At 36.6% G+C, this 25,268-nt stretch overlaps 1 protein-coding gene across 1 annotated transcript in view; it reads left to right on the top strand.

The window, feature by feature from the left end:
• LOC145693348 (uncharacterized) overlaps nt 1-25,268 on the top strand; it is a 240,992-nt gene that overhangs the window by 199,139 nt on the left and 16,585 nt on the right. The window contains exon 6 of the mRNA XM_081769265.1: nt 11,557-11,771. Coding sequence (XP_081625391.1) covers nt 11,557-11,771 — 215 coding nt within the window. The remainder of the gene's footprint in view (nt 1-11,556; nt 11,772-25,268) is intronic.

Genomic DNA, 25,268 nt, shown 5'->3' with positions numbered 1-25,268 from the left:
AGCAGATGACATGATGAACTGGGCCTAATGATACCCCACTTCAGTAACGCGTATTTCTTGTCGCACACCTTCCTTGTATTTCTGTGGTATGCCATACGGTTTAGCAATGATTGGTTCACTGGTATCAACTTCCAAATGATACCGAAAATAACGACACTTCCCTGGAAAACGCGCAAATACCTTACGATGTTTCATTAATAACTCGTACAATTGAGCTTTTTCACTATCGTTGAACAACGTAGCACGAGCCACAACATCTTTGATTTCTTAATCCGTAAAATACAAATCTGGAGGGAATTTTTCACAATTCACTGTTGACTCATCACTTTCATACTTACATAAGTCACAACTACTTCTGAAAGCCTTTACTATTTTCTCATAAAATTCGCTAAGATCCTTTATATCGGACATAATGATAATAGAAGTTACACTTTACTTCCTGTGCGTTCACAGTAACACCATCTTCACTATTTCGTTGTATGAAAGGGACCACTCCATATGCACCATCATGTTCAACTCGTAGTTTATTATTGCGAAAATCTACAATACTATTCAACCTTTCTAAAAGGTTAGCACCTAAAAAAACATCTTCATGAAGTTCATTCAAAAACAAAAATTCTACCAACACTTCTACATTGTCAATCTGTAACGGTAATACTGCTTTTCCTTTAACAGTACGTTTCCGCTTTCCTAAGAAGTCGCACAACACAATATTTGCACCCTTTCGCAACCGTACATTAGAAATACACTGGGTAACATCTTGGAAAACATCATTACGAACTAAGCATAAATCACATCCCGTATCTAATAAACAAATTTTAGGCTTTTCATTCAACAAAATTTTAACACGCATTGTGTTTTGACCTAATTCACATGTAATGATTTCTTCATTGTTCTCTAATATCATTGTCATCTTCACTTTGAATATTTTCACTATTACCCAAATCCAGGAATCTAACACGATTCGAAAAACAAATAAGTTCCTCTCCGCTTGACGTACAGAGAGAGGACCCTTCTAGCTTAAAGGCACAGTTCATTGTTGTGAGGGACCCCGTTGTACAAACGACTGTTGCATATTCGGAAACGCTGGTCGCCTATTTATGTCAACAGTTGAAACGTTATTTACACCTTGTCCACGGTTGGAATTGGCATTCTGAAAATTACTCTCATCATTTTGGTTAACCTGTTGTCCACTATTGAAATTGTCAGATCTATTTGTACTATTATACCCCCTGTTACTTTCATCTTGGTACTGACTCTGATTATTATTTGGGCCTTGACTGAAATTTCGATTACCATTATTATACCTGCGAAAATTTCCATTATGTTTCCTTTTGTAAAATCGTTTCCTATTATTATCATTATTGTTCCAAAACTGAGCTTCCACCTTTTTAATTTCACAATTACCGTCATTCGCGCCTTGCACTACTTTCGTGTGGTTCACATTTACATTAGCACCACTATTTTGCCTTTGTTTACGAGAATTATCGTAAATTCCTGTTAAGTTTGATAATCCCTCGATCGATTGAACACTGGCGATAAATTGATGAATATTATTGGGAATACCTCCCATCATGGCAAGTTGGTATCTTTTAAGTAACAAACTAACAATATGTGATAATGTTATGGTTGAATCTTCGAACTCTTCCAACGACTGTATTTGATGGTAACGTTCATTTACAACCTCAATGATATTAAATATTTCTTGGGATGAAACGGAATAGATCTTACATTACGTAAGCGCGTTGCCTTGATGATAGGAGATTCAAATGCTTGGCAAAATGCTGTTACGAACTGCTGAAATGACGTAAATACTTTTCCATTTAATGCAAACCACTTTTTCGCACTTCTCTTTAATATCATTGGTAATACCTTTAAATAATCACTCTGGGGAATATCCGCGAATTCCATTTGCTTGTTAAATTCTTCAAGAAATTGGCTTGCACTTTCAGTCATTAAATTACCGGAAAAGGTGGTGAGTTGATTTAAATCTGATAGCTTCAATTTTCCCTTATAACTACATTCATCACTGTAACTGTTAACACTGGGACGTTTATGCGAAGTACTTAACCTTGTATTATCCTTCCACTTTACACTCACTTCACCACTGTCGGACGCACTACCGGAAAATTCATCACTAGATGTCCTTTCTCTTTTTACCTTAACTAGGACATCGTCTTTACCATTTCTGTTATAATTACCACTCACCGCCAAACAACTGAAATGCGTTTGCCTTCCTTCCCTTTAAGCGATTGAACTTCCCTTGCTAAACTATCAGAACGCTCACTATTTTGCACACACAATTCTAAACACTGTTGCGTATGTTCACTTTGTAAGCAATCATTTCTTTGCAACTCCTGCAACTTATTCTCATTTGCACTCGACACTTCCCATATTTGTTCCACTTCACGTCTTAAATTATTAATCATGCGTTCGGCACAAATAGCTGATAACCTTGTACTTTGTAAACTTTCAGTTAATTTATCAATGTTTTGTTGTATATCACTATTCATACGCATGCACCTTAAATCACTTGCAATTGGTTTTCTCAATCAGTTCCGCACGCACTGTCATAATAGAACAATCCAAGCGTGAAACTTCACTTTCTAATTTCGTTGTAACTTCATCACGCACCTTATTAATTTCTGCTTTGACACTAGCTATTTCTCGCGTCACCAATTCCTTACAGTCCATTACTTTCATTATTTTGTGCTTGAACTTCACTGCGCAAATCGCTTAAATTGTTGCAAATGACATCTACTCGAACTAAATTGACTCAGCTGTTCATTCACTTTCGCTGATTCATTAACATCTACACGCACCTCGGTCACCTTTTCACTCAAAGTATTCTCCGCTATGGCAACACTATTTTTCACTTCTGCCAATAACTGCACTAATTCAGTCGAAAATGACTGCTTCATTTCGGATAATTCCGTTCTTGTGTTTTCATTAGGTTGCACTACTTCTTGTTTCAACTCGCGTTGTATTGATAATAGTAAGTTTCTAATATCTCCGTCGTCACTAACCATGTTCACAAATATGAAAACACAAACACGTACACAACTCGATATCAGCTTCACAAAAATCACAAGGCTCTAAGCAAAAAGAAAAAAAATTAAAAGCTCAAAAAATATTTCATAAAATGAAAGAATCAAAATGTCAAGCCATACATGAAAAAAATTCAATAAACTACTAAACATGCTCTAATTGAGATGGGCCTAAGTATTCTATAGGTACATTAGGAAACCTTGGACACCACAAAGTGTGCTTGTGCCTGCACAATATGAATTTTTTTAAAAAAAAGTTGAAGAAATTGAAACTTTCGAAATAAAAGCCTTGGTTCTATTTCACTTATCCCGCACGATTTTATAATAGTTTTTGTAGTGGCAAGAGAAATTATCGCAATAAGTAATCCCGAGGATCGAACCTGGTATCCACTCAACATCCATGAACAGATAGCTCCGCCAAAATCAAACCTTATAACAAGCAAGAACTATCCATACATAAATGTTGTTTCCCTGCGAGTTACGATGTTATTCAAACAAAACAAAGTTTTCTTTCAATCACACCAAAACAACTACAACAACTACTATATCAAAGATTATATTAAGATGGACATTGATGAAACTTAGACTGACGAACTACGCACAAATTATGAAATTTAAGGATATGTATGAAGAAAATGCACATTGATCTGGTTTTCTGCATTTCCTCTTAAAATGTTTTTTTTTCTTCTTACAACTTCATATTTACGATCAATTAGGTACAAATAAGGATAGAAATTACAGTAACAGCTTATGGCAAATTTTTACTTTGACTCCAACTGTGACTTCAACCGATTCATGTGATCCGGTTCCCGGAGCAGTTTAGGAATCATTCCTAAACTGCTCCCGGAACCGGATCACATGAATCGATTACAATTACTAACACAGTGAAAGTAATGTACGATGTTAAGAATTATACTATAAGTACAAGGGCCACAATGTTACTATACGATGTTAAGAATTATACTATAAGTACAAGGGCCACAATGTTACTATACGAAGTTAAGAATTATACTATAAGTACAAGGGCCACAATGTTACTAAACATCAATTCAGGTGAAGCGGTGACTATGAATTTTGAGATCTAAATGGGGGGGCTACCGCCCCCCAACCCCCCCGCTCAAGTACCATAAAAACATCCAAAATAATAATAAATAATCACACCACTACTATAAAGCTAAGATAAGAAGGGAAAAATTTAAAAAAAAAACACTCGTCTCTAATCATAAATCAGTGCATGACAAAGAAAAAAAAATTACATCTCAACAAGACAATAGGACAAGCAGCAGCAAACCAAATACTTTGCCTAATACTCAAATGCAAAACAAATCAAGAATAAAAATAATATGAATTAAAAAAAAGAAAACACACACCATTTCGCCATAGGAGAAATCTCATGAATAATGAACTCATAACTGCTGATTCCACACACGAAAAAATAAGATACCAAGAACACATGCACAATACTCAACATTACTGAAAAATGTTCCTTTCCGCACACACGTCGTTTTATTAAACCGAGCACACTTGCTATTATTACAAACAAGAAACCAATAAACGTCCACTTTTAGAATACGTCGAAAATATCTTCAGTTTAGACCACAACTATGATAGGTTTTCTCTAACTCAATTCAACCAATTCAATTACGCGCTTCCCGCATGCCACAAACAGAAGCACACACATACATGCACACAGAACATGTGACTACTAACCAACTACCATATGACTACACAGACACCTAGTGGGAAAAATATGAACTAAGACGTCACACCAAAGGCACGAACAGTTCTAACAAGTGACTCACGCACAAACAGTTCCAGGAAGTAACTGAACCTATAAGAACCGATTAAAGTCACAGTTGGAGACAAAGTAAAGACTTACCCAGCTTATAATTGTTCAATTTTGTTTCACCAGATTACAAGCACAGTTAATGAGCAAGCCATCGCTAGCACAAATGGATGTCAGTTCTCCCGCTCTTGCTGCTCACATCACTAAGCTCCGCCCATAGATTTCTTACGCAAGCAAAAGTTCGTCTGCTGTAGCACGTCTCATTGGCTGTGACGTTCTCATGACGTAGCAGCAGTTTACATGAGAACGTGTTACGAAGGTGGTTCTTACGGTTAAGCTTGAGAAAGAACAATAAGCCATTGTAACAGGAAAGAAAGATAAATGAAAATTGATAACTAAAATGCACTTTTAAGCTTCACTGCTATGACAGAAGTGCAGCAAATAAAAATTAATGCTTCCAAATTTTGTTGGAAATAAAAATCATTATATGCTGAAAGGGACACTAAACTCTAATCCATCTACTTAACCATAAAGGTGATTCTGATTAAATCATTTTATGTTGGTTCGCTGCTAGCAGAAACGTTAGAAGTAGACATAATCAAGTTTAATTATTGCGAATTATAGCTTTCGGCCATTAACATGAACTCTCTTATATGGAGAGGATCAAGAATTGTGACAGTCACGATTAACTGTAATTAACAATGGCAGGAGAAACTTAGTCTCTTCATGCTTGTGCGTGCCTACGTCTATAAACTAGTTCAAAGAATCTGGAGAGAGAAAATGTCTCCTAGTTTTATCACAAGCTCATGCCATTTCATTTTTAATCTCCTTGTTTCTCCTCTTAAGTTTATTTTTTCATTTGTTATCAGAAGAATATATACAAACATTTTTAATTTAGTTAGGTGGCAATACTTCTATGCTGTGTACTACGTGAAAAGGAAAATGTGCATTCAGTGTCCACCAGTATTTCCTTGGGCTATGATTCCACTGTAATCGGAGAAACATAAAGCTGTTTTAAACGTTATTTTTCTAATTGCTTATAGTTATTAACATACTTTACTCACAGGTACTCCTTTCATTTGCCTACCTCAATTGTAATTGTGTTTGGCAAACATTCGTTAATTTCCTGCTTTCTTTATTCTTTACTAACTACGTATGCATTCATACTGTATTACTGAAAAAAAATAGAAGCTTTCAACTTTGCAGTGTTTCAAACTCTGTTGCATTCAGAAATAACGAAAACAGCGGATATATAAACTTGTGTTTCAGCGGATACATAAACTTGTTTCCTTACCTTATCATTGTGAGGGAGGATATAGCTTGGCATAAAAGCTACAGTGCGTAAAACACGAAACACCTTTAAAACACAAACTAACTTACGCTAGGTTCGACTAAAAGCACGAGTGCTATTATCCTGAGTCATGGCAGGAGCGCTGCATGGGGCCCCAAGCACTTGTCTTGTGTGTGGTACTTCCATTCATCATGTGTGTCTTATTGAGTACTACGTGGTAAAGAGCACACTTTCCGTTTCCTATTTCTAACTTATACATATAAAAGGTAAGATCCCGATATATTTTTATTACTTATTTAATCCTATTGTGAAATCAATTCACATATTTTCCCTCTGTACTTTACAAATTCATGCTCCTTCCCCCTAAAATAGGACAGTACCGATATCCGATGAGGCGATACTTTGTTCCTGGAATCAATTCTATCAAGTGTTCCTAGAATTATTAATCAGAAGTCTTCTCTTCCCTATTGTGCCACACACTTTCTAGGTTAGTTACTAAGGCATCGTGTTTGAAACTGCCACATTCTGCTCTGTCATGAGTTTACCTAATATAGCCTCACTACACACTTCCATTTTTTTTCAGTAATTACTCACCTTACATTTATGACCTTTACTACTTTCTTTCTTTGTCTGATGCTTAAATTTCGTATAATTTTATGCAAAACTCTGAGCTCTCAGAACGTTAGAATACTACAAGAACTTAGTAGAAAATTAACTGTCATCAAGAGTGAGTAGCCGTCTGATCATTTTTTAACGGATGTTCGAGCTAATTTTAGAGCTTTCTTGTGGCTAGATAGCGTACACACCTTTGACGTGGGAGACAAATGTTCAATTCCCGGCAAAAGCTCGTGTTTTGGATCCCACATTAAGCAGTCCATGTCTCATATATCCTCGCTGCTGAAAGAGACGCTAAACTCAAGTCAAATAAACAAAAAAACAAAAGAAAATCGAGCCAGTTTAATTTATTAGAAAATAAACTCGATATGTCTGTTCTAAAATACAGAAATATGTGCACTAAAAGATTGTGTTAATTGCGAAGTTGCATAGATACTACATACCCATCCAGATTTCGAACTATTCATGAGCGTGGCTAGGAGCGCCCACCAAACCAGTGCATTAGGAATAAGATTTATCAGTTATTTTCCTATGTGGTTGGCAGTGACGTAACTGGGGGTTGAGGGTGGCAAATGGGGCTTGTGACCTGGATGCCGGATTGGAGGGCGCAAAACTGGCCAAATATTTATTTTTACTATAAGGCAAGGAAAGGAGTTTTAACTAAAGATCGTAAAAAAATTACCTCAGAAACTTAACAGGACAACAACGACTCACCAAACCTTAAGATCATATCCGTAGAGCATAAGTAAGCTTCAAAGCTATCTTTTGAGGACATTGTAAAAACCTTTGCAGCCGAAAGAGCCCGCAAAGTTAAATTTTGGTTCCAGCTTTTTGTGTTTTCATTTAACTGATATTGGTTCAAGAGATTTGCAAAATGTCCGAGTATAATACTTGAGACAACAGCTTGACTGTTTGTCATAATTAAATATTCTATTATAAAACAACAGGCTGTTGATTCATTCTACACATATGCACATCCCAATGTAATTCTAAAAACATTTGTTTTGCAGTTATTATGATAAGATTATAAGCATATGTCAAGCATGCTACTCTGAGATTATTTGGCAGTCAAATATTAATTAGTTTGGTGTTTTATCTTGTTCTAAAAATAAAATTGTATACTGCAATTTTAAAATCAAGTTTACCACTTGAAGAAAAAATGGAATAGGAGAAATACTGTGTTACACCAATGTCAGATGTAGTCGGGGAGCGTTTTGGTTTCGTTTTTAAGGGGGGGGCGCTTAGGCGATTTTCTGCTCCGGACGGCAGCTAACCTAGTTGCGTCGCTGGTGGTAGGTTCTAAGTATTACCTGACCAGCGAACGAGTGCAGTTCTGTAACTAAAATACAGACAACAGTGTTTTTAACCGGATTACTTGTAATTAATCTATTACAGTTCTTTTTGTCCTGTTCATAATAAACCTCTTCACGCATATGTTCAAGTTAAGACAAACACAGTTTCAAAAGTTGTGTAAGTTATTTCCAGAACATTTTAAGGGAATTGCAAACAAAGTACACACAACCTCCACATTAATTTGGCAAACTTGCAAATAAACTAACCTCAGTGCTGTACAAAGAGACACTAAAAACTTCGTAACATTCGAGTGTAAGGAATTCCTACTTCTTCTATGAACAGAACCTCAAAGTTCATCTTTATGAATCAAAGTTATACTTTGGCAACTGAGCTTTCATTGTTTAAAGCAAAGTTATATTGTGTAGCTTTGAGATAAGACGTATTTAAAATTACGACCAGGTTTGGCCATGTGATCTCCGATCGATTGTCTAAACAGTGTCTTGAGTAACAAAATTCTTTTGCATTAAGATTATTTTCGGATGTATGCTGCAAAAGTCCGGTCAGAGAGAAACTGATAATCTTTGACCGCCACACTCCTAACCACCTCTGAAGTAGACTTAGATCCGCCCCTGATTGAGATGGTAGATAAAGATAACTTCCTCTGATTAATCTGTCTACTTATTTCATATATTTAGCATGGTTTGGTAATTTAAAAAATCCAGTATTTCTGCCATATTTTGAAAACTTTATTTAAAAGAGATATACCCAATGTTACATTGGGGGCGGAAGCGGAGCGATTAAAGTTTAAAGTGGGGTGTTTGACAATTGAAGGTTCCTTATAACCCCAGCGAAATTCAGGGGGAAAAAATGAATTACGTATTAAAAACATACAAAACACATTTTCAGAGTACCTCTTACAGGCATTATATTATTATAAAATAAATGCTACTGATGAAACTGATTAGAATGAATAGTCATGTATTGATTAACAAAACCACTTGCATAAGTTTTTCAAAGTATCAGGTTTGTGAAGAACGAAATTTGTCTTCCACTGTTATCTCATTGCTCAAAGATCCCGGTGATGAAACAATTGGCCGTATATCACGCGTCCGCTTCTTACATCAATTCATGAAGATGATGAGTAATTTACTTAAAAAAAAAAACAACAATTACATAGCACATTTTAATACTTAGACTTGAAATAAAAATACAGCTGGTTAAAGTCGATTGCCTTTGTCTTTGAATTTCATATGTGGATAACAATACAAGGCTTCTCAGATAGAGGGGGAAGGGCAAATTTTATTAAACAAGACCGTACATCTGATATGTTTGAAGTATAGGCAATTTATGCTTACGGGTCCTCTGAAGTTAGTCGACAAATGATTATATATATTACAGACATAAAGATAACAAACACTAGGCTCCCAAGTTTCAAAATTATATTGTGTGTGAAAACAGTTAGTAGAGTTAATTCTTTGTCACCTGAGACCTAGAGTCTGAAAGAAATTCAGAGGGAGTTCAAGGGGAATTTTATACTCATAAATAAAAGTTGTGAATTTGTTTTGTGTTGAAGCAATGATACTTACGCTTACATTACCCATACGCTGATGTTTTATCAGTACGTTTATTCCACATTTACCAAAAGGCTGGATTTCGACAATAATCGTAAAAGGAAGATGTACTGTAATCAGATTTTACAAGTCATTCCCGAAAGGCAAGTTATCCAATCCCATAGCCCTTTAAAGAAAATAAAGGAAAAATTCTTCCTCGCCTCCTTTTTTGCCAAAGGGTTTACATTCATCGAGAAAATGAAATGAATTTTCTTTAGTTTAATGTACCATGATTATGCTCTTTATGCTAGAGGAGACAGATTATTAATGAAAGTGAAGGATTGTAAAATTAATTTTCTGGCTCTCACTGGGAATTCAACCCAGAACCACGTACAGCAAAGGCACATGTGCTAGCCAATAGAACAAGGGTGAGGACTTCTACAGTTCTCGAGTGGAAACATATCGGAATTCTTCCTTGGCTAAAACTCGAGAAAATAATTTATTTGTCAACCGATAAACATACACTTAAAACAAACACAAGCATCACGAGCCTTAACTTGATTGAAACTTACAGTTACAAGGTACTGCGTAAGTCTCTAAGCGATCAATCCTAAATTAATAGTTTAGTCATTGGCATCCTCATTCCTGCGTTTTACAGGTTGCTCCTGTTTTATAACGAAATCAAATAAAACGTAATTTTTTATACACACTTACGTGCTATGTTGTTCTTGAATTGTTAATTTCCATGCATATGTCATTATCGACAATACATCTGCATAACTACAGGAATAGTTAACCATTTCTGCATTCAATAATAACTATATAGTTTATGGCGTTGTATATTAAGCGTAAACAGATCAGGATACTTATAACATGTAAACTGCAAGTTTTAAAACTCGTTGGATACACTGCAGAGTGACGTTCTCCGCTCCCCTGTCTCCCCGCGCTTATCAAGAAGCTGATGTAAACACAACAGCAGCGCCATCCGCCAAAAACCGCACTAATATCCTGGTCAGGTAGTACCATGCAATAGCTTTTGGATGTAAATAAGCGTTACCCTGCTTTCCAATATGTCCCGCGCTAAAATTCATCAGATTAAAATGTGCGTATGAGGGGCAGATTTAAAGGAAATATGAAGTCGAATGTGGGCGTAGCTGACCTTGTATTTTCGAGATTTTTAAATAGTACAAGACACATGCATCATGGTTTATATTATGATGTCGAGAATGTTTCGTATACCTAGAAGTCCTTCTGACTCATTCTGCGACAAAAATTAAAGGGAACTAAATAAATGACAGCTTAGGCTATTACTGTTGGAAATAATGTGAGCAAGATAACCTTTCCCTTCATTCATTTCAGTGATGCTGATAACATGGAAGCTTTTGCAATAAATAAAATTTTCATTAGTTTAAACATCTGTATCTGTAAAACACGGGACAGTTTGCTTGCAGAGATCGTGTGTGCTAACCCTTATCGTAGCTATAACAATCTGTATCTTTTGGTAATTATGATTTTTATTATTTCGACCAATGACCTGAAGTGATAGATAATCCACATGCGTAGTTCTTACTATCATTTTCATATATTGCGGATTTCCCACCTGCACTGCCTGATCATCTTGATATTTGGAGACTAAGTACTTTTCGGACGTTCTGATTTGTTTGTTTCATTAAAACTTTGGTATGTAGGTTACGTTGTTGTGCATTATTTATTGAAACATTTTGCGCGCACTGTTGTATGTCAGTCACCTAATCTAACCGCTATTCTCATAAATAAAGACGATTGTAAAGCTATAACCCACGTCAAAAGTGTTAGATAAAAGTTACTTCAAAAAGGTTTGACACAATACTGAAATACGAAAAACATTCACTGAAACAAGTGCATTTTTATCACCTTGCATGAGATACTACTTGAAACATAATAAATGTATTTATATAATTAGGATTAGCTGTTTTTAACATTCACTGTTTCCAGTTTCAGAACTTACGCCTGCAGAGCAAACACTCCATGCTAACCTAATAGAAGAAATTAATGCACCATCATTCGTGCAAAAACATTTTACGTCTTCCAAAGGGGTTGGGCAGAATGTACAAGTGAATCCAGAACTTTTAAACCTAAGTATTCTTGTACCTCCAAAGCCTGTGAAGCTGACAGAAGAATTGACAAAGACCAATTTATTTCACCCTAGTGTAAGTAAATTTGCAAGTGAAGTTCTTAAACTAACATCATCATCATCATCATCATCATCATCATATTATTATTATTATTATTATTATTATTATTATTATTATTATTATTATTATTATTATTATTATTATTATTATTATTATTATTATTTTTTTATTATTATTATTATTATTATTATTATTATTATTATTATTATTATTATTATTATTATTATTATTATTATTATTATTATTATTATTATTATTTTAAACGTAAGGTGAGCTACGATGTTTGACGCAACTCATCCAGCGCATACCAAGCAGTAGGTCATTGGAAGCAAAACAGAAGATTACTCGAATTATATTGAACTGATTTGGAAGAGTTCTCACTAATAGAACCGATTGTGTTCTGTTGGACTTCCAGCATTGTGAATTATTACCGAACATTGAAATTTCCATTGAAGCTAATCCGGTGAAGCACGAACAAGGGAATTTTGTCCTGCTCCTCCCTGCAAGCTTACTAAGAACTAGTAAGGATGTGCAGATACCGATATTGGAGACGTCTTTTTAACAATCCAAAGCCGCAGAAATTCATTGGACTGGTATCAGGAGTCTTCACAATAATGTCTTGCAACAGAATAATATGAATTCCTGATTTTCGTTTCATTTTCTGACAAAGATGCAAAAATGTTTTGGCGGTAAGACTTGAAAGAGGCGTTTGCAACATACGATTGAGTGATATCATTCCGAAGGGTGTTATGATAGATTCGTTGAAGTGTCTTTGACTCACTTACACATTTCTATCAACCTTGTGTATCAGCAATTGCCCCGCATAATTAATCTCATAACAACCATAAACTCACACGGTTTGAGGGGGGGGGGCTCAGTGGTAGAGTGTTCACCTCCGGTGTTTGGGGTCCCTGGTTCGATCCCAGCTCGCACCGTGTGAACTTTGTGGTGGACAAACACCGTGCTCGTGGGTTTTCTCGGAGTTCTCCCGTTTCCACATACTTTCTTCATTTCACTCATCTCTCATCATCACCGTCTGCTTTAGCCTCACCGGCATAACTGTGGGACGTAAAACTTAAAGATTTCATTCTTTTTCACACGGTTCGAAACTTTCCCGGCAGTAGTGAACAAACTTGCAGTGATCCTTGGCATCGCTGTCACGGTATGTCAGCATCGGAATGGCACAGTATCAGTGAGATGGCTGTATGCTCAATCCAGTCTGACAACTGCTGCCACTGAAACTCCGCGAAGTGTTTTTCATACAGTTTCCTGCACTTCGTTTTTCGTTCTTTAATTTGGCGAGGAAGGAGGTGGTGTGTGCGGCCGCACACGGTTACATCTCAGCTGGAGTCGCTTACAAATTGCTGTGTTCACAGTTGGTGCCAAGTTGAATCGCTGGCTCATCACACGTTGGGTCGGTGGATTTTTCTGTGGTCCCAGTTAGCGTATTTCCTCTGTACTGCGCCTATCGCTTGCTTTGGAATCCTCTTCCTGGTGCTCTATTGTGCGACTGTTTCGCCTGGTTTATGTGACAGACCACAATAGCTTTCACAACAGTCACTCCGAATGTGCGAAACGAGATATAAAATTTTCATTCCATGATACGGGACGAGACAATACTTCACAGTACCTTTTCGAGACAAATAATACTTTTTCAAATTCAAGACGTGACAACCTCTACTCATTCGTATACAGTCTATCGTATCCGACCCAATCATTCTCATCTCGCTATTTCATTCGATATTGTTGATTCTAAACGATCAATATGGGTTCAGTGACAATGTGATAGCCTCTGATTCAGAAGATTCCTAATTTGATCCCTGCCAAGTAACTTTGCAGTTGACATCTTGCCTGTAGGTTTTCTTGGGAGCGCCCCCGTTTCGTCCCACATTCAAATTCTTTTAAAAGATCGTACTTATTAAAATTTCTTTCTAAGGAACTGTTTCGTATTTTTAAGAATTAATCTATAAACCATAAGTGTACAACATTAAACTAAAAATCAATCACTAGAAATTCAGTGGTAAAGTGCTCCATAGTTCGATTTTCGGTTGAAGTGTTGACAATACGTTTAGTTCGGTAATAACTTTATTCAATGTCTATATATAGAAACTAGCCTACCATCACATAAATTATCTAATAGCAAAAGCATTTTTTACTCTACACACTCATCCTCGGAGACTCCGTTGAAACGGCTTTTTACTTTACACCATACATTAAGCTTCCTAGCCGTAGTACGACGCTTCGAGCCTCTAGAACTGTTTTTCTGTTTGTTTCTATATTTGCTTTAGACCATACATTCAACATTTTACACCCTTCTGTCCTTTACCCAGGTTCTTTACTGAAAATTTGTGATGAATTTTTATTACTACAAAAATCTCTCGTAAGCACAATTTCTAGGATAGACTCAATCGGATTTAATTTTCTTTTTCACTTATAGTTTTATTAATTTTTTAATATTTTTTTTGGAACATTTTCGTACAAGAAATGGTTTCTATCACATCCAAGTTAAAGACGGAAGGAAAAATGTAGTAAGTGCAAAAAATTGCTAAGTACAGTATGTGCGCAAGATTTAAAGAACGTAGGTATACATATTTTTGTACTTGAGGTTATTGAAACTACTTTAATCATAAATCATTATTTTTCTCGTGTAATTTAATATCTGTGCATCAAAACTGTAACAATCAGTCTTCTCAAGTAACTCTTAAAGTTTCCAACACTGCTATACGTTATAGTCCGCGTCAACCGAATTGGCGTGTGGCATCAGCCATTAAGCTCGCAGTGCACTGTTACTAAACCTTCAGGCAGGAATCGAATCATTCATAGTCGATTTTGTTCGTATTTGTCGACAATAATGAATGATTAGGGGTAAATCTATGTGAAGTGGTCCAGAAAAGGAATAAATCGTTGCTCGTCAATTTTTAAAAAAATCTGATTTTTTGTGTACAGGTAACTTATCATGTCGTTAGTTCAAAATAAGCATTTTTTAAAATTTTATTGGCTTTTGGTTTCGAGTGGCAGCCATTGCCACTTTGTAGTGTTGTAAGGGGTTACCGAATATGACAGATCTCAGCCCCTAATTACCCTATCGATGTGAAACCAAAACCAAAATGTTCAGTAAGGTCTGCACTTTAAGAATGTATATTAGTTATTGTCATTCATAAATTATGAATGGATAAAATTAAAATTTGAAAAAGTATGTGATTGACGTTAAAAATCCCAACTTTGGCACCTATTTTTTCTTTAAGAAGGGAAGGGGTCAGGAAGTTGAGCTTTACTGAATAAAGAGGTCTGATATGGTTCTTATCATTCACCAAGTTTCAACCCTTAGACGTATCCCCCTTTTTTTTCTAGAAATTATCAAAAATTCAGAAAAGTGGAAAAAAGTGCATATTTCACAGGTATATATCTCTGGTGGGGGACCTGGTAAAAATATACAATTCCTCCCCATAACAGGTCTACATGATATTATTCTATACCGAAAATTAGGAGTTTCAGATTAGATTATAAGTACCTTTATTATGAACACAAAGTTATACCTATAAATAAGCATAGGCAGAAGTACGGATAAACGAGAGTTTACTGTATATCCATCATAAATCGGTTGGCAATGGATGAATAATACATAGAATGGTTAAGCACAACATACAAGAACAATACTGGCTCTTACGTACCACTTAAACAGTTTGTTCCGTAAAAAGTTTGCATATTTGATCACACAATTGCGGAGTGATAGTATGACACCGACCCGTTGCTGTTGTAAGCTCATTGGGAGTAAGCTTTCGTAAAATGTTCTTAAAATGTACCCATGTCTTGTCGTCTGTTGAAATTTTGAATGAAGTTCGTGGTCCTGGGGGTTCGTAAAAATGCACTTTCACGTCATCATGTTCGATACTCACATCTTCAACAATTCTAATGTACCACTTTTCTTCATAAATACATGCAACTGTGTCACCTGTTTGGAGGCAGTGCAAGGATGCTTTTCTCACACTTACTTCCTGAAAGTCAGTAGAAACTGAAGTGCGAAAGCATCTAACTTTGGCGTCACTGAGAGGTACAAATGTATGGTATGAACGTGTTTTAAGAACAGGCACACAAGTAGCAAATCTCCTTCGCAGTTCAGCTTCACGGTTGACTACTTCCTCACTCCTGACGTAAATGTACTTTATACCAGAAATGTTTTTTACACAATAATCATACATATCCTGTGGAGATAAAATTTGATCATTACGTATCATCTGTAAACTCATTTTCGTTACTATTCGCTTTGTTGTCCCTCCTATCCCATCACAAGCATTTTGTCATGGCAGGAAGCAAAGAAGTGCCACTCCGCTTCAAGACCAAAATCATCTTTGTGATTACACAAATTGATGAAAATTTTCCTGTTCTTATAGTGACTTGCAGCCCTATCCGTGAAGTATATGGTATGTGTCACTGACGAAACATGTTACTTAACATCTGCAATCAGATGACTTTGGAAGGTGTGGACTGCTGTGGTGGTATGTTCTAAATAATCACTGATAATACAAAGACTTCTAGATTTTAAATCACCTCCATCACTTGGTTTATAATAGTAAACAAATGGGTAAAGCGTTGCCTGTTTGTTCACCCAATGAAAACTTTGAATTTCGTCTTGAATAACGAATGAGAAGTTCTCTGAAAAATCAGCTAAAACAATGCATTCAAAGTGTGAAAGACATCTTTTTTTGTCTGCAAGAAAACTAGATTGTAATTTGGACACATAGTGCTGTGACTTGAGATTTCTGAGTTTTGCTGCAAGGTCCTCAAGAAAGTCTTCTCTTGGTTTAACTATGGTGATCATCTCAGCACGATCTGTTGTTATCCATTGCTTGTAAATAATATTATCAGGAAGGTCGTATGTTAACTCGTCTTGAAATAGTTGTTGAAGTAGATTTTCAGGATCTGGGCACTTTATGCAGTTATCCATCATACATTGTTCATTGTTGAGATCGCAGGTCAACATTTCAAGCACATCTTTATAGTCCACATTTAATTTAGCACCGTCGATCATTAACTTCACATTCTGGTGATGTACGCATACACATACAGAATGTGTTCCTGATGTACCAGCAAATACACACCACTTGGGTCTCAGTACACAGAATTTTGATCGTTTAATTTTACAATCTGGGTTTGTCTCTTTTTAAAGTGTAAGTACAACTCGTTCAAGGTACCAAGTAGTAACTGCTTCTGCATGTGAACTTTAACGCCATTAATTCGGACAGATACATAGTCTTTTTTGCCAGGAAGGATCCTACTGTTTTCTTCGCTTGTATAAAAATCAACAACTTTCTTCACAGTACTTTCATCAATAGTTTTACTACTACTTCTTTTACATACATCAGGCAGTATTCCTTGAGTTTTCGTAACTTCCCTAGCCAGTTTACTAAACGTTCTGAAACATTAAATTCACCACACACCATTTTTCTTGACCAAGATTCAGGTAGTAAGCTTATTATTTTTAGTTGTTCTTCTTTCTCAGGAACAGTGCATTGCTGTTTCAATTTTTCGATGAGCACTTCAGATTCTTCGGCCAGCGACACTGAATGCATATTTTCTGTCGGTGATTCATCAGCAACTGAACTGTCAAAAGAAACTTCAAGACTTCTTTTCAATCCTGTACTCAATTGTTCTAACTTTTTGCGCATTGCCTTTGGTCTCTGTTCAACACTTAACTTCCTTATTTTCGAAACAGGTGACACGCCTAATTTTGAACACGTTGCATTCAAAACTTCAATATTGTCTGATGGAAGGACAAAATCAGGTTCATTTCCTGATTCAACATTATTGTTTTCGATTTTGCTTTTTTCTTGTACAACAAACATTTTTGTGTAGCATGTAGCACATAATGACTTTCCAGGAATCAGATCTACTGCATAATTCTTGTCCTTTAGTAAATGTGCACTCGAAATTTCTGAAAGTCCTTTGGTTATAGTTTTTTATGGATTTTTAGAGAGTCGCAACACAAATTACCAAAAAGATGATGGTACTTTCGAGAAACCTTCACTTCATGGTAGTTGCATATGTTTGCAATGCCACTGCTTGTTCGCATTAGCAGAAGATTCCTCTTCTCGTAACTGAAGTCACTAAGGAACGTAATGCATTTTGTTGCCGGCCCATACACACATTTACGACATTCTTCACCAATACATTTGCCTACATCACATTCCATTTTCTTCACTAATTTGATGCTGTATTGATACACAGATCTGCAGAAACACAACTGTCTTGTTGCGCTGTAAGCATCTGAGTGAAGCACCAGTAGTGAATTCCTATCTGATGCATGTCTGAACACGATTGTGCATGTTGGAACAAGCACTCTTCTGAATTGTGTTTCCAGTACATTTGTTCTGTTTGCTTATTAACAGAGTAACACTTGTTCTTGTATGTTGTGCTTAACCACTCTATGCATTATTCATCCATTGCCAACCGATTTATGATGGACATACAGTAAACTCTCGTTTATCCGTACTTCTGCCTATGCTTATTTATAGGTATAACTTTGTGTTCATAATAAAGGTACTTATAGTCTAATCTGAAACTCCTAATTTTCGGTATAGAATAATATCATGTAGATCTGTTATGGGGAGAAATTGTATATTTTTACCAGGTCCCCCACCAGAGATATATACCTGTGAAATATGCACTTTTTCCACTTTTCTGAATTTTTGATAATTTCTAGGAAAAAAGGGGACACGTCTAAGGGTTGAAACTTGGTGAGTGATAAGAACCATATCAGACCTCTTTATTCAGTAAAGCTCAACTTCCTGGCCCCTTCCCTTCTTAAAAAAAAATAGGTACCAAATTTGGGATTCTTAACGTCAATCACCTACTTTTTCAAATTTTAATTTTACCCATTCATAATTTATGAATGATAATAACTAATATACACTCTTAAAGTGTAGAACTTACTGAACATTTTGGTTTTGGTTTCACATCGATAGGGTAATTAGAGGCTGAGTCACATCACACCACAAAATGGCACATCTTCGAAAACAAATATGGCTGCCACTCGCAACCAAAAGCCAATACAATTAAAATCATGCTAATTTTGAACTAACGACATGATAAGGTAACAGCACACAAAAAATCAGAATTTTTAAAAATTGTCGAGCAACATTCATTGGACCACTTGATATGGATTTACCCTTAGATTCCTACCTGAAGGTTTAGTAACAGCGCACTGCGAGCTTATTGGCTGATGCCACACGCCAATTCGGGTGACGCGGACTATAGGCACAAAAACTTGTCGAACACTATGATAAGTGTTTAAATAAACATGGTAACTATGTAGAAAAATAGCTTAAGTGTAGCCAGCAGGTTATTGTAGGAGGGGCCCGTCGTTTTTGAAGGGGGGCCAAGCCAAAGAAAAAAAATGTGTTGCAGCTAGTGTTTTTGAGGTTTAATAAAAGAGGAAAATTTTGGTTTCCTTCCGGAAAACTAAAACCACTGCTTTTTTAAGATGATGATGATGGTGATGATGATGATGATGATGATTATGATTATGATGATTGATTATTATTATTATTATTATTATTATTATTATTATTATTATTATTATTATTATTATTATTATTATTATTATTGTTATTATTATTATTTTACTTTTTCTCCATAAATTATATTCCAGATAGTTTTTAGTACATTTAACCCAGAACTACTGTCCCGGACCAAATGTTATACCTTTGTGCGTAACTATTTCAGTTTAAGCCTTTGTACACAGAACCTATCTACAAGATTGATTTTCTTTGAAATTGCACTTAATTTCTTTAAGATTTCCTAACAAAAATATTTATTTATTATTCGTGAGTAAACAAACATAATTATTTTATTAACAGCTATATCTTACTTTCTTGTTTTACACCAAGTAGCATTAAAAAAAAAAAGCGAATGAAATCCAAACTTAAAACTTGAATAAAAACTTTGTTTTTCACCATGTTTTCCATATGATAAAAAATATGTTTTATAAAGCACGAGATAGAGCATACAAAAATATAATGTACTTACAAATTAATTTAGTACCAATGTTTTATGGTAGTATTTATAGTACCTTGTTAAAACGCTTGTCATCAAACTGTCAATTATAAATCACAATAAATTGTGTAATCTGCTGTCACAAAAAAAAGTATACCATGCTACTTTCCGATCGGTATAAGGAAGAGATACCATCAGCGGCATAGCGAGCATTACAAGATTGGGGGAGGGGTGAAACTTGACATTGCCAAGTCTTGATTTTAAAAATTGCCAAGTCTTATTAAAAAATGAAAAGTGTTTCGAAAATCTTAGCCTCACTTTTACCAACCCTGTGGAAATCTATTACAGCAACCTTATTTTCATATTCGTCCCATTCCATGCCTCGTCTGAGATACGAATACGAACAGCCCGTGTTCCACTTTGGAGTGCAATTTTACACCTCCACTCAGGATCATTATCACTATGCATGCTGCACAGCTGCTGATTTGACAACTTATGGCTAGGTTAGAAAATCCGCGTCACCCAATCCTCACGAGAATATCTAAAGATATAATCTGTTGTAGAAATGTATTAAAAAACGTAGAATAAGGTAGGCTATATTTACTGCTTGTGATATAGGGACATATAATTTACATAAACATTCAATTGAGGGGTTCAGTGACAGACCAGGCTAACCTGCATACAAATACCTCCTTAGCTCATCTACTTCATATTTTAAGGACGTTGGTGAAACGCCGGATCTTGTTGGGTAGGGTGCGGAAAAAGGCTCTGGGAGAAAAGTGGGAGAAAGACTTAGAGAATGTCTTTGTAGAATGATTTTCTACCAAAATGCATAATGTATGTAGTTAGAGAAGAGGAAAATGCACTATAATACATATTATAATATGAGATTTGATTCTACATTAAATTCATTATTTATTATCGAATAGAAATAGTTAAATTTCTTGTGGAAAACAGGGTGCGAAATCCTTGGGGAACAGGGGAATTCCCCCCACTGAAAATTTTTGGACATAATTCCCTCACTAAATCCTTGCTGGGGGGATAATACACTGAAATAATATCAGAGTTTCCAAAGTAATTACCGTAATTCATATATAATCGACGTGTATTTCATATTTAATTATTAGATGAACTAGTGATCAGCGGTATACTAGTAATTCCTAACTTTGTATAGTTTACTACTTCTGGATGTTCAAATACGTAAACTTTCTATATCGAAACTTTGTAAGCATAAAAGTGGGCAAAGTTTTTTAAACTCTTCAGTCCTCGTCACCTCCCACTTCGATTTCATGATTTCGCGCTCTGATGAAAATTATTAAATACCGGCAGGAAAAATACTAATATATAACCTTCCTTTTAGGCGCCCCTCCAACTACGCGCCCGGGGCACGTGCCTCGCTCCCCCCCCCCCCCCCCCATAGTTGCGACCCTGTGAGCTACATAAGTAACATACAGCGGTATATGTAATGCTTTGACTTACAAATGCTATAAGAAAGGAAGAATTGCAATTTTTGTTTAACTTTAGAAAGAAGCAATTACGGGATTAAAAATAAGGTAGGAAAGGCAACACATTTGCATGAAAATGAAGTGAAACACATATCGGTCAATGCTTTCACCCAGCAGACGTTTTGAACCCCAAAATGTGACTTTCGGAATCTTGCACTTAGGTTCACAGCAGAAGCGACGAAATGACTTGACTCCCGTGCCGTGCCGTGATAACTCAGCACCCGCGGGGAGAGTATACGACGGTACCCCCGTACATATGGGTGAGATCGACAGACCAGCCACGAAGCGCCACCAAGCTTGGTGCGAAGTGGTAGAAAATTTTCAAAATTAAACCCTGCTTTTTCTTGATTTTGAGCGCTTTTATTTACTTTTTTCCTTCCATTTTATACATGTGTACGCACATGCATTTTCCTCCCGAAGTTTGTGCCCCTTTACATCTGCACCCGGGGCGATCGCCCCACCCCAAGGCACGGCACTGCTTGACATGCATTGTAGCTTTTCTCCCTAGCGAACAACACCCCCAGAAATCTACTGTGATACCATTCCTAAAAAACATCTTGTTCAATTCTCCCTACTCGAAAAGCCCTGTAAATAGAGTCTTACTGCAAAACAACTGAAATAATCTATTGTTTTCTTCCGTATTAATATGATCACTTTTTGTTGAAAGGGAAAAGTCTATTCACACACAAAGCAGACACGGTTACACAATATATTCACTGTGGTGTCAAAATCTACTTCCTTTTGATATTTGCTATTGGGAAAAAAACTTAAATTTGTCAAATTTACATACTATACATAGTAAAAAGTTTATACTAACTAGTCACTGACTTGTTCTTATTTTATTAATAGGTCTATTAATTCTTATTATTCTCTTATTAATCTCCACAATCTGCGTGTTGCCTTGTATACGCTCTTGTATCAAATGCTTTTGCGTCCAATGCTCTACCTGCAACCGAAACGCTTCTTCTGTCGGTCTTTGTTTTAATTTTGCACGCCACCTCTATTCAGCTTTTGTCAGTGGTATCCTCGTCGCCAAAAGTGCCTTTACATCGCCGTGACGGGTATGTAACCGCACAGTACTCTAAGGAAGGGATGGTTGCATAAGAATTTGTGATTAATTTTGAAGAGTTTTTATTTTGACTAGGGAAATAACATAGATATAGAGAGTAAAGGCACAGATTTCAAGCATCAGTGCACTGTCATCTTTGTTTTTCAATTTATTGCCTTATATGTTATGTTAAACACCACAACATCTGTCACTGATAGCGTAGATCATCTTACTTTTTAAAATTTCCACTTTAGCTTATTTGTCCAAACATTAATCTCCAGACATGATGTAGAGAGAAGAGAAAGAAAGAGATACAACATCTGTAAGATTTATATTAATTCACTAAGGAACTATAGGGACCGACTGAACTAATTACTGCTACTAGCGCTTTTCACTCTTCAGCAATTTACTACGACATGTTTCCTAAGTCCTAAATCTGTGCATGAATTAATGCATTCGCCTCACTGTAATTATTTGGGAATGGAAACTGATTACGCTGAACATGGATATGTTTCGCTGTCGTAAAGCAAGGACCGTAATAAATGTAAATAAGGTTCTCATTATTATATAAAACACAGTATTATTCCGTGTATAGAACAATATAATACAGTAACTAAGCAACATCATAATCACTAACGCCTGCAGGATTTTTTCCAACGGGGGGGAGCAAAAGACCTATATAGAAAAATCTTTGAGTTTTACGTCCCACGATTATGCCGGTTAGGCTAAGGGAGACGATGATGATGAGTAATGAATGAAATGGTGGAATGAAGATAGTGGGAGGAAACGGGAGAACCCAGAGAAAACCCACGCACACGGGGTTTGTCTAACACGAAGTTCAATTGGCGTGGGCTGGAATCGAACTCGGGACCCCAAGCAGCAGAGGTGAACGCTGTACCACTGAGCCACCGCGGCCCCTGAGTCAAACGGCCCCGCGTCAAAAGGGCCCGGGTCAAAATGTCTCCGCAACAAAAGGATGCGAGTCAAATGTCCCGAATCGAAACGCAACTCGTCAAAAGGGGCCGAATCAAAACGCCCCTCATAAATAGAGCCTGGGTCAAAAGGGTGCCACGACAAAATGACCCAAGTCAAAAGGCCCTGCGTCAAACGAGCCCGGGTGGGAAAGGGGTCCGTTACAAAAGGGCCCGAGTCAAACAGACTTTGTCAAAAGTTTCCGGGTTAAAAGGGCCCGAGTTGATAGGGGACGAATCAAAACGTCCCTCATTAAAAGAGCCCGGGTCAGACGGATCTCACGACAAAATGACCCAAATCAAAAGGCCCTGCATCAAACGGGCCCGGGTGAAGGCCCGCTACAAATGGTCCCGAATCAAACGGCCCTGTGTTAAAAGAGCGTGAGTCAAAAGGTCCCTCATAAAAAGAGCCCGGATCAAAATGGTTCCACGACAAAATGACCCAAGTCAAAGGGCCCTGCGTCAAACGTGTCCGGGTGAATACCCACACACACGGTGTTTGTCAGCACAAAGTTCAATTGGCGTGGGCTGGGATCCCAAGCAGCAGAGGTGAACGCTCTACCACTGAGCCACCGCAGCCCCTGATTCAAACGGCCCCACATCAAAGGGCCCCGGGTCAAATGCAGAGATAGAGTGGGTCAAGTTTCCTGAGTGGGTCGTGGGTCAACTGCATGTGACCCACTGTGACCCATCACCCACCGTGACCCACTGCGACCCACCACCCACTATGACACACTGCGACCCACCGACTCAGTATGATCTACCGACCCTCTCTGCTCACTGCATTGTAGACAGTATCTTCTGAAGACTGGTAAATTTGTCTTCGTTTTACTTCCAAGACCTTCATTTCCCTTCCTTTTCCACTTGTTTCTGTCTACTTCCCTGAGGTGAGTATATCTAACCAAGTGAAAAAAGAACTTCAGGAGCTTTTGGATATTGATATTTCTAATTGTAATAATAACAATAAGACTTATACTACTACTTGGCTTTCGAGATCTGTGAGCTTTTAGAGGAGCTAACTACTGGAAAAAATACATTTTTGAATCACTGTAATATATAAATTATTATATAAAAAATTGAATGTAACTATGTGTGCCTGATCATCACGGCCGAATTTCAAAGTCAAATGAAATTACTTTTGGTGTAGTTAGGCCTCAATCCAAATTGGGATGTTGTATTGCTTTCATTATAATAGCTACATATCCTAAGGAGGGTGAGGATCCGAATTTTTGCGAAAAAAAATTTAGTATCTCGCAAGCCGTTATACTTACTGAGCTGAAATTCAGTGTATTAATTCTTTATTGAAAATAAACAGAATGTGTCCTAGCATATTTTTAAATTCTCCTTTATGGAGGGGGGCACTTTCTATATATGGAAAATTGGCAGTGAGTTGGTTTGTAAAAATGATGGAAAACGATCGATGTTATTTAAGAAAAAAAATTAGAAACAAAAAATTACAGCGCTTGGCTTCATATATCCATTGCTTTCTACTATAATAATTGCTGAAGCGTATGTTTATTATATGGAGCGCTTACAGCACAGGGCAATCAATCCAAAAACTTGTGACTAAAATAGGCATAAAATTTGTACTGTAAGCTTAATTACACGGAAATTTTTAGTTTGGATTGTACGCATAATTATATGGAAAATTTTACACTTTTTTCCCTTTACGTTGGTCTGCTTACCTTGATTTGGGATTTTCAAATTTCATCCTTTTTTCCACTGAAAAGTATCGATAATTCAACAAGGAAATAATTATACTATGATAATTTAATTGAAATTCATCGTAATTTGGCACATGGCAAACAGCAGTGTAGTAATTGAAGGGGAAGAAGGAGAGAAATTACCATTCACCTCTGAACACTTTCCAGGAACCACGTTCTCTTTCGCTTTCTAGACGGGAGAGGGAACTTCGTAATGGCATCAAACCTTCATGTGTAGTTACAAAAATTAAATTTATAAACAAATAAGAAATCATTAGTTTATCAGGTTTTAA

This window comes from Thermobia domestica, chromosome 8 (genome assembly GCF_964235325.1).
Source record: "Thermobia domestica chromosome 8, izTheDome1.hap1.1, whole genome shotgun sequence".
Taxonomy (NCBI): domain Eukaryota; kingdom Metazoa; phylum Arthropoda; class Insecta; order Zygentoma; family Lepismatidae; genus Thermobia; species Thermobia domestica.
The sequence above is the reverse complement of the archived record's forward strand: the minus strand, read 5'-3'. Positions and strand labels throughout refer to the sequence as shown.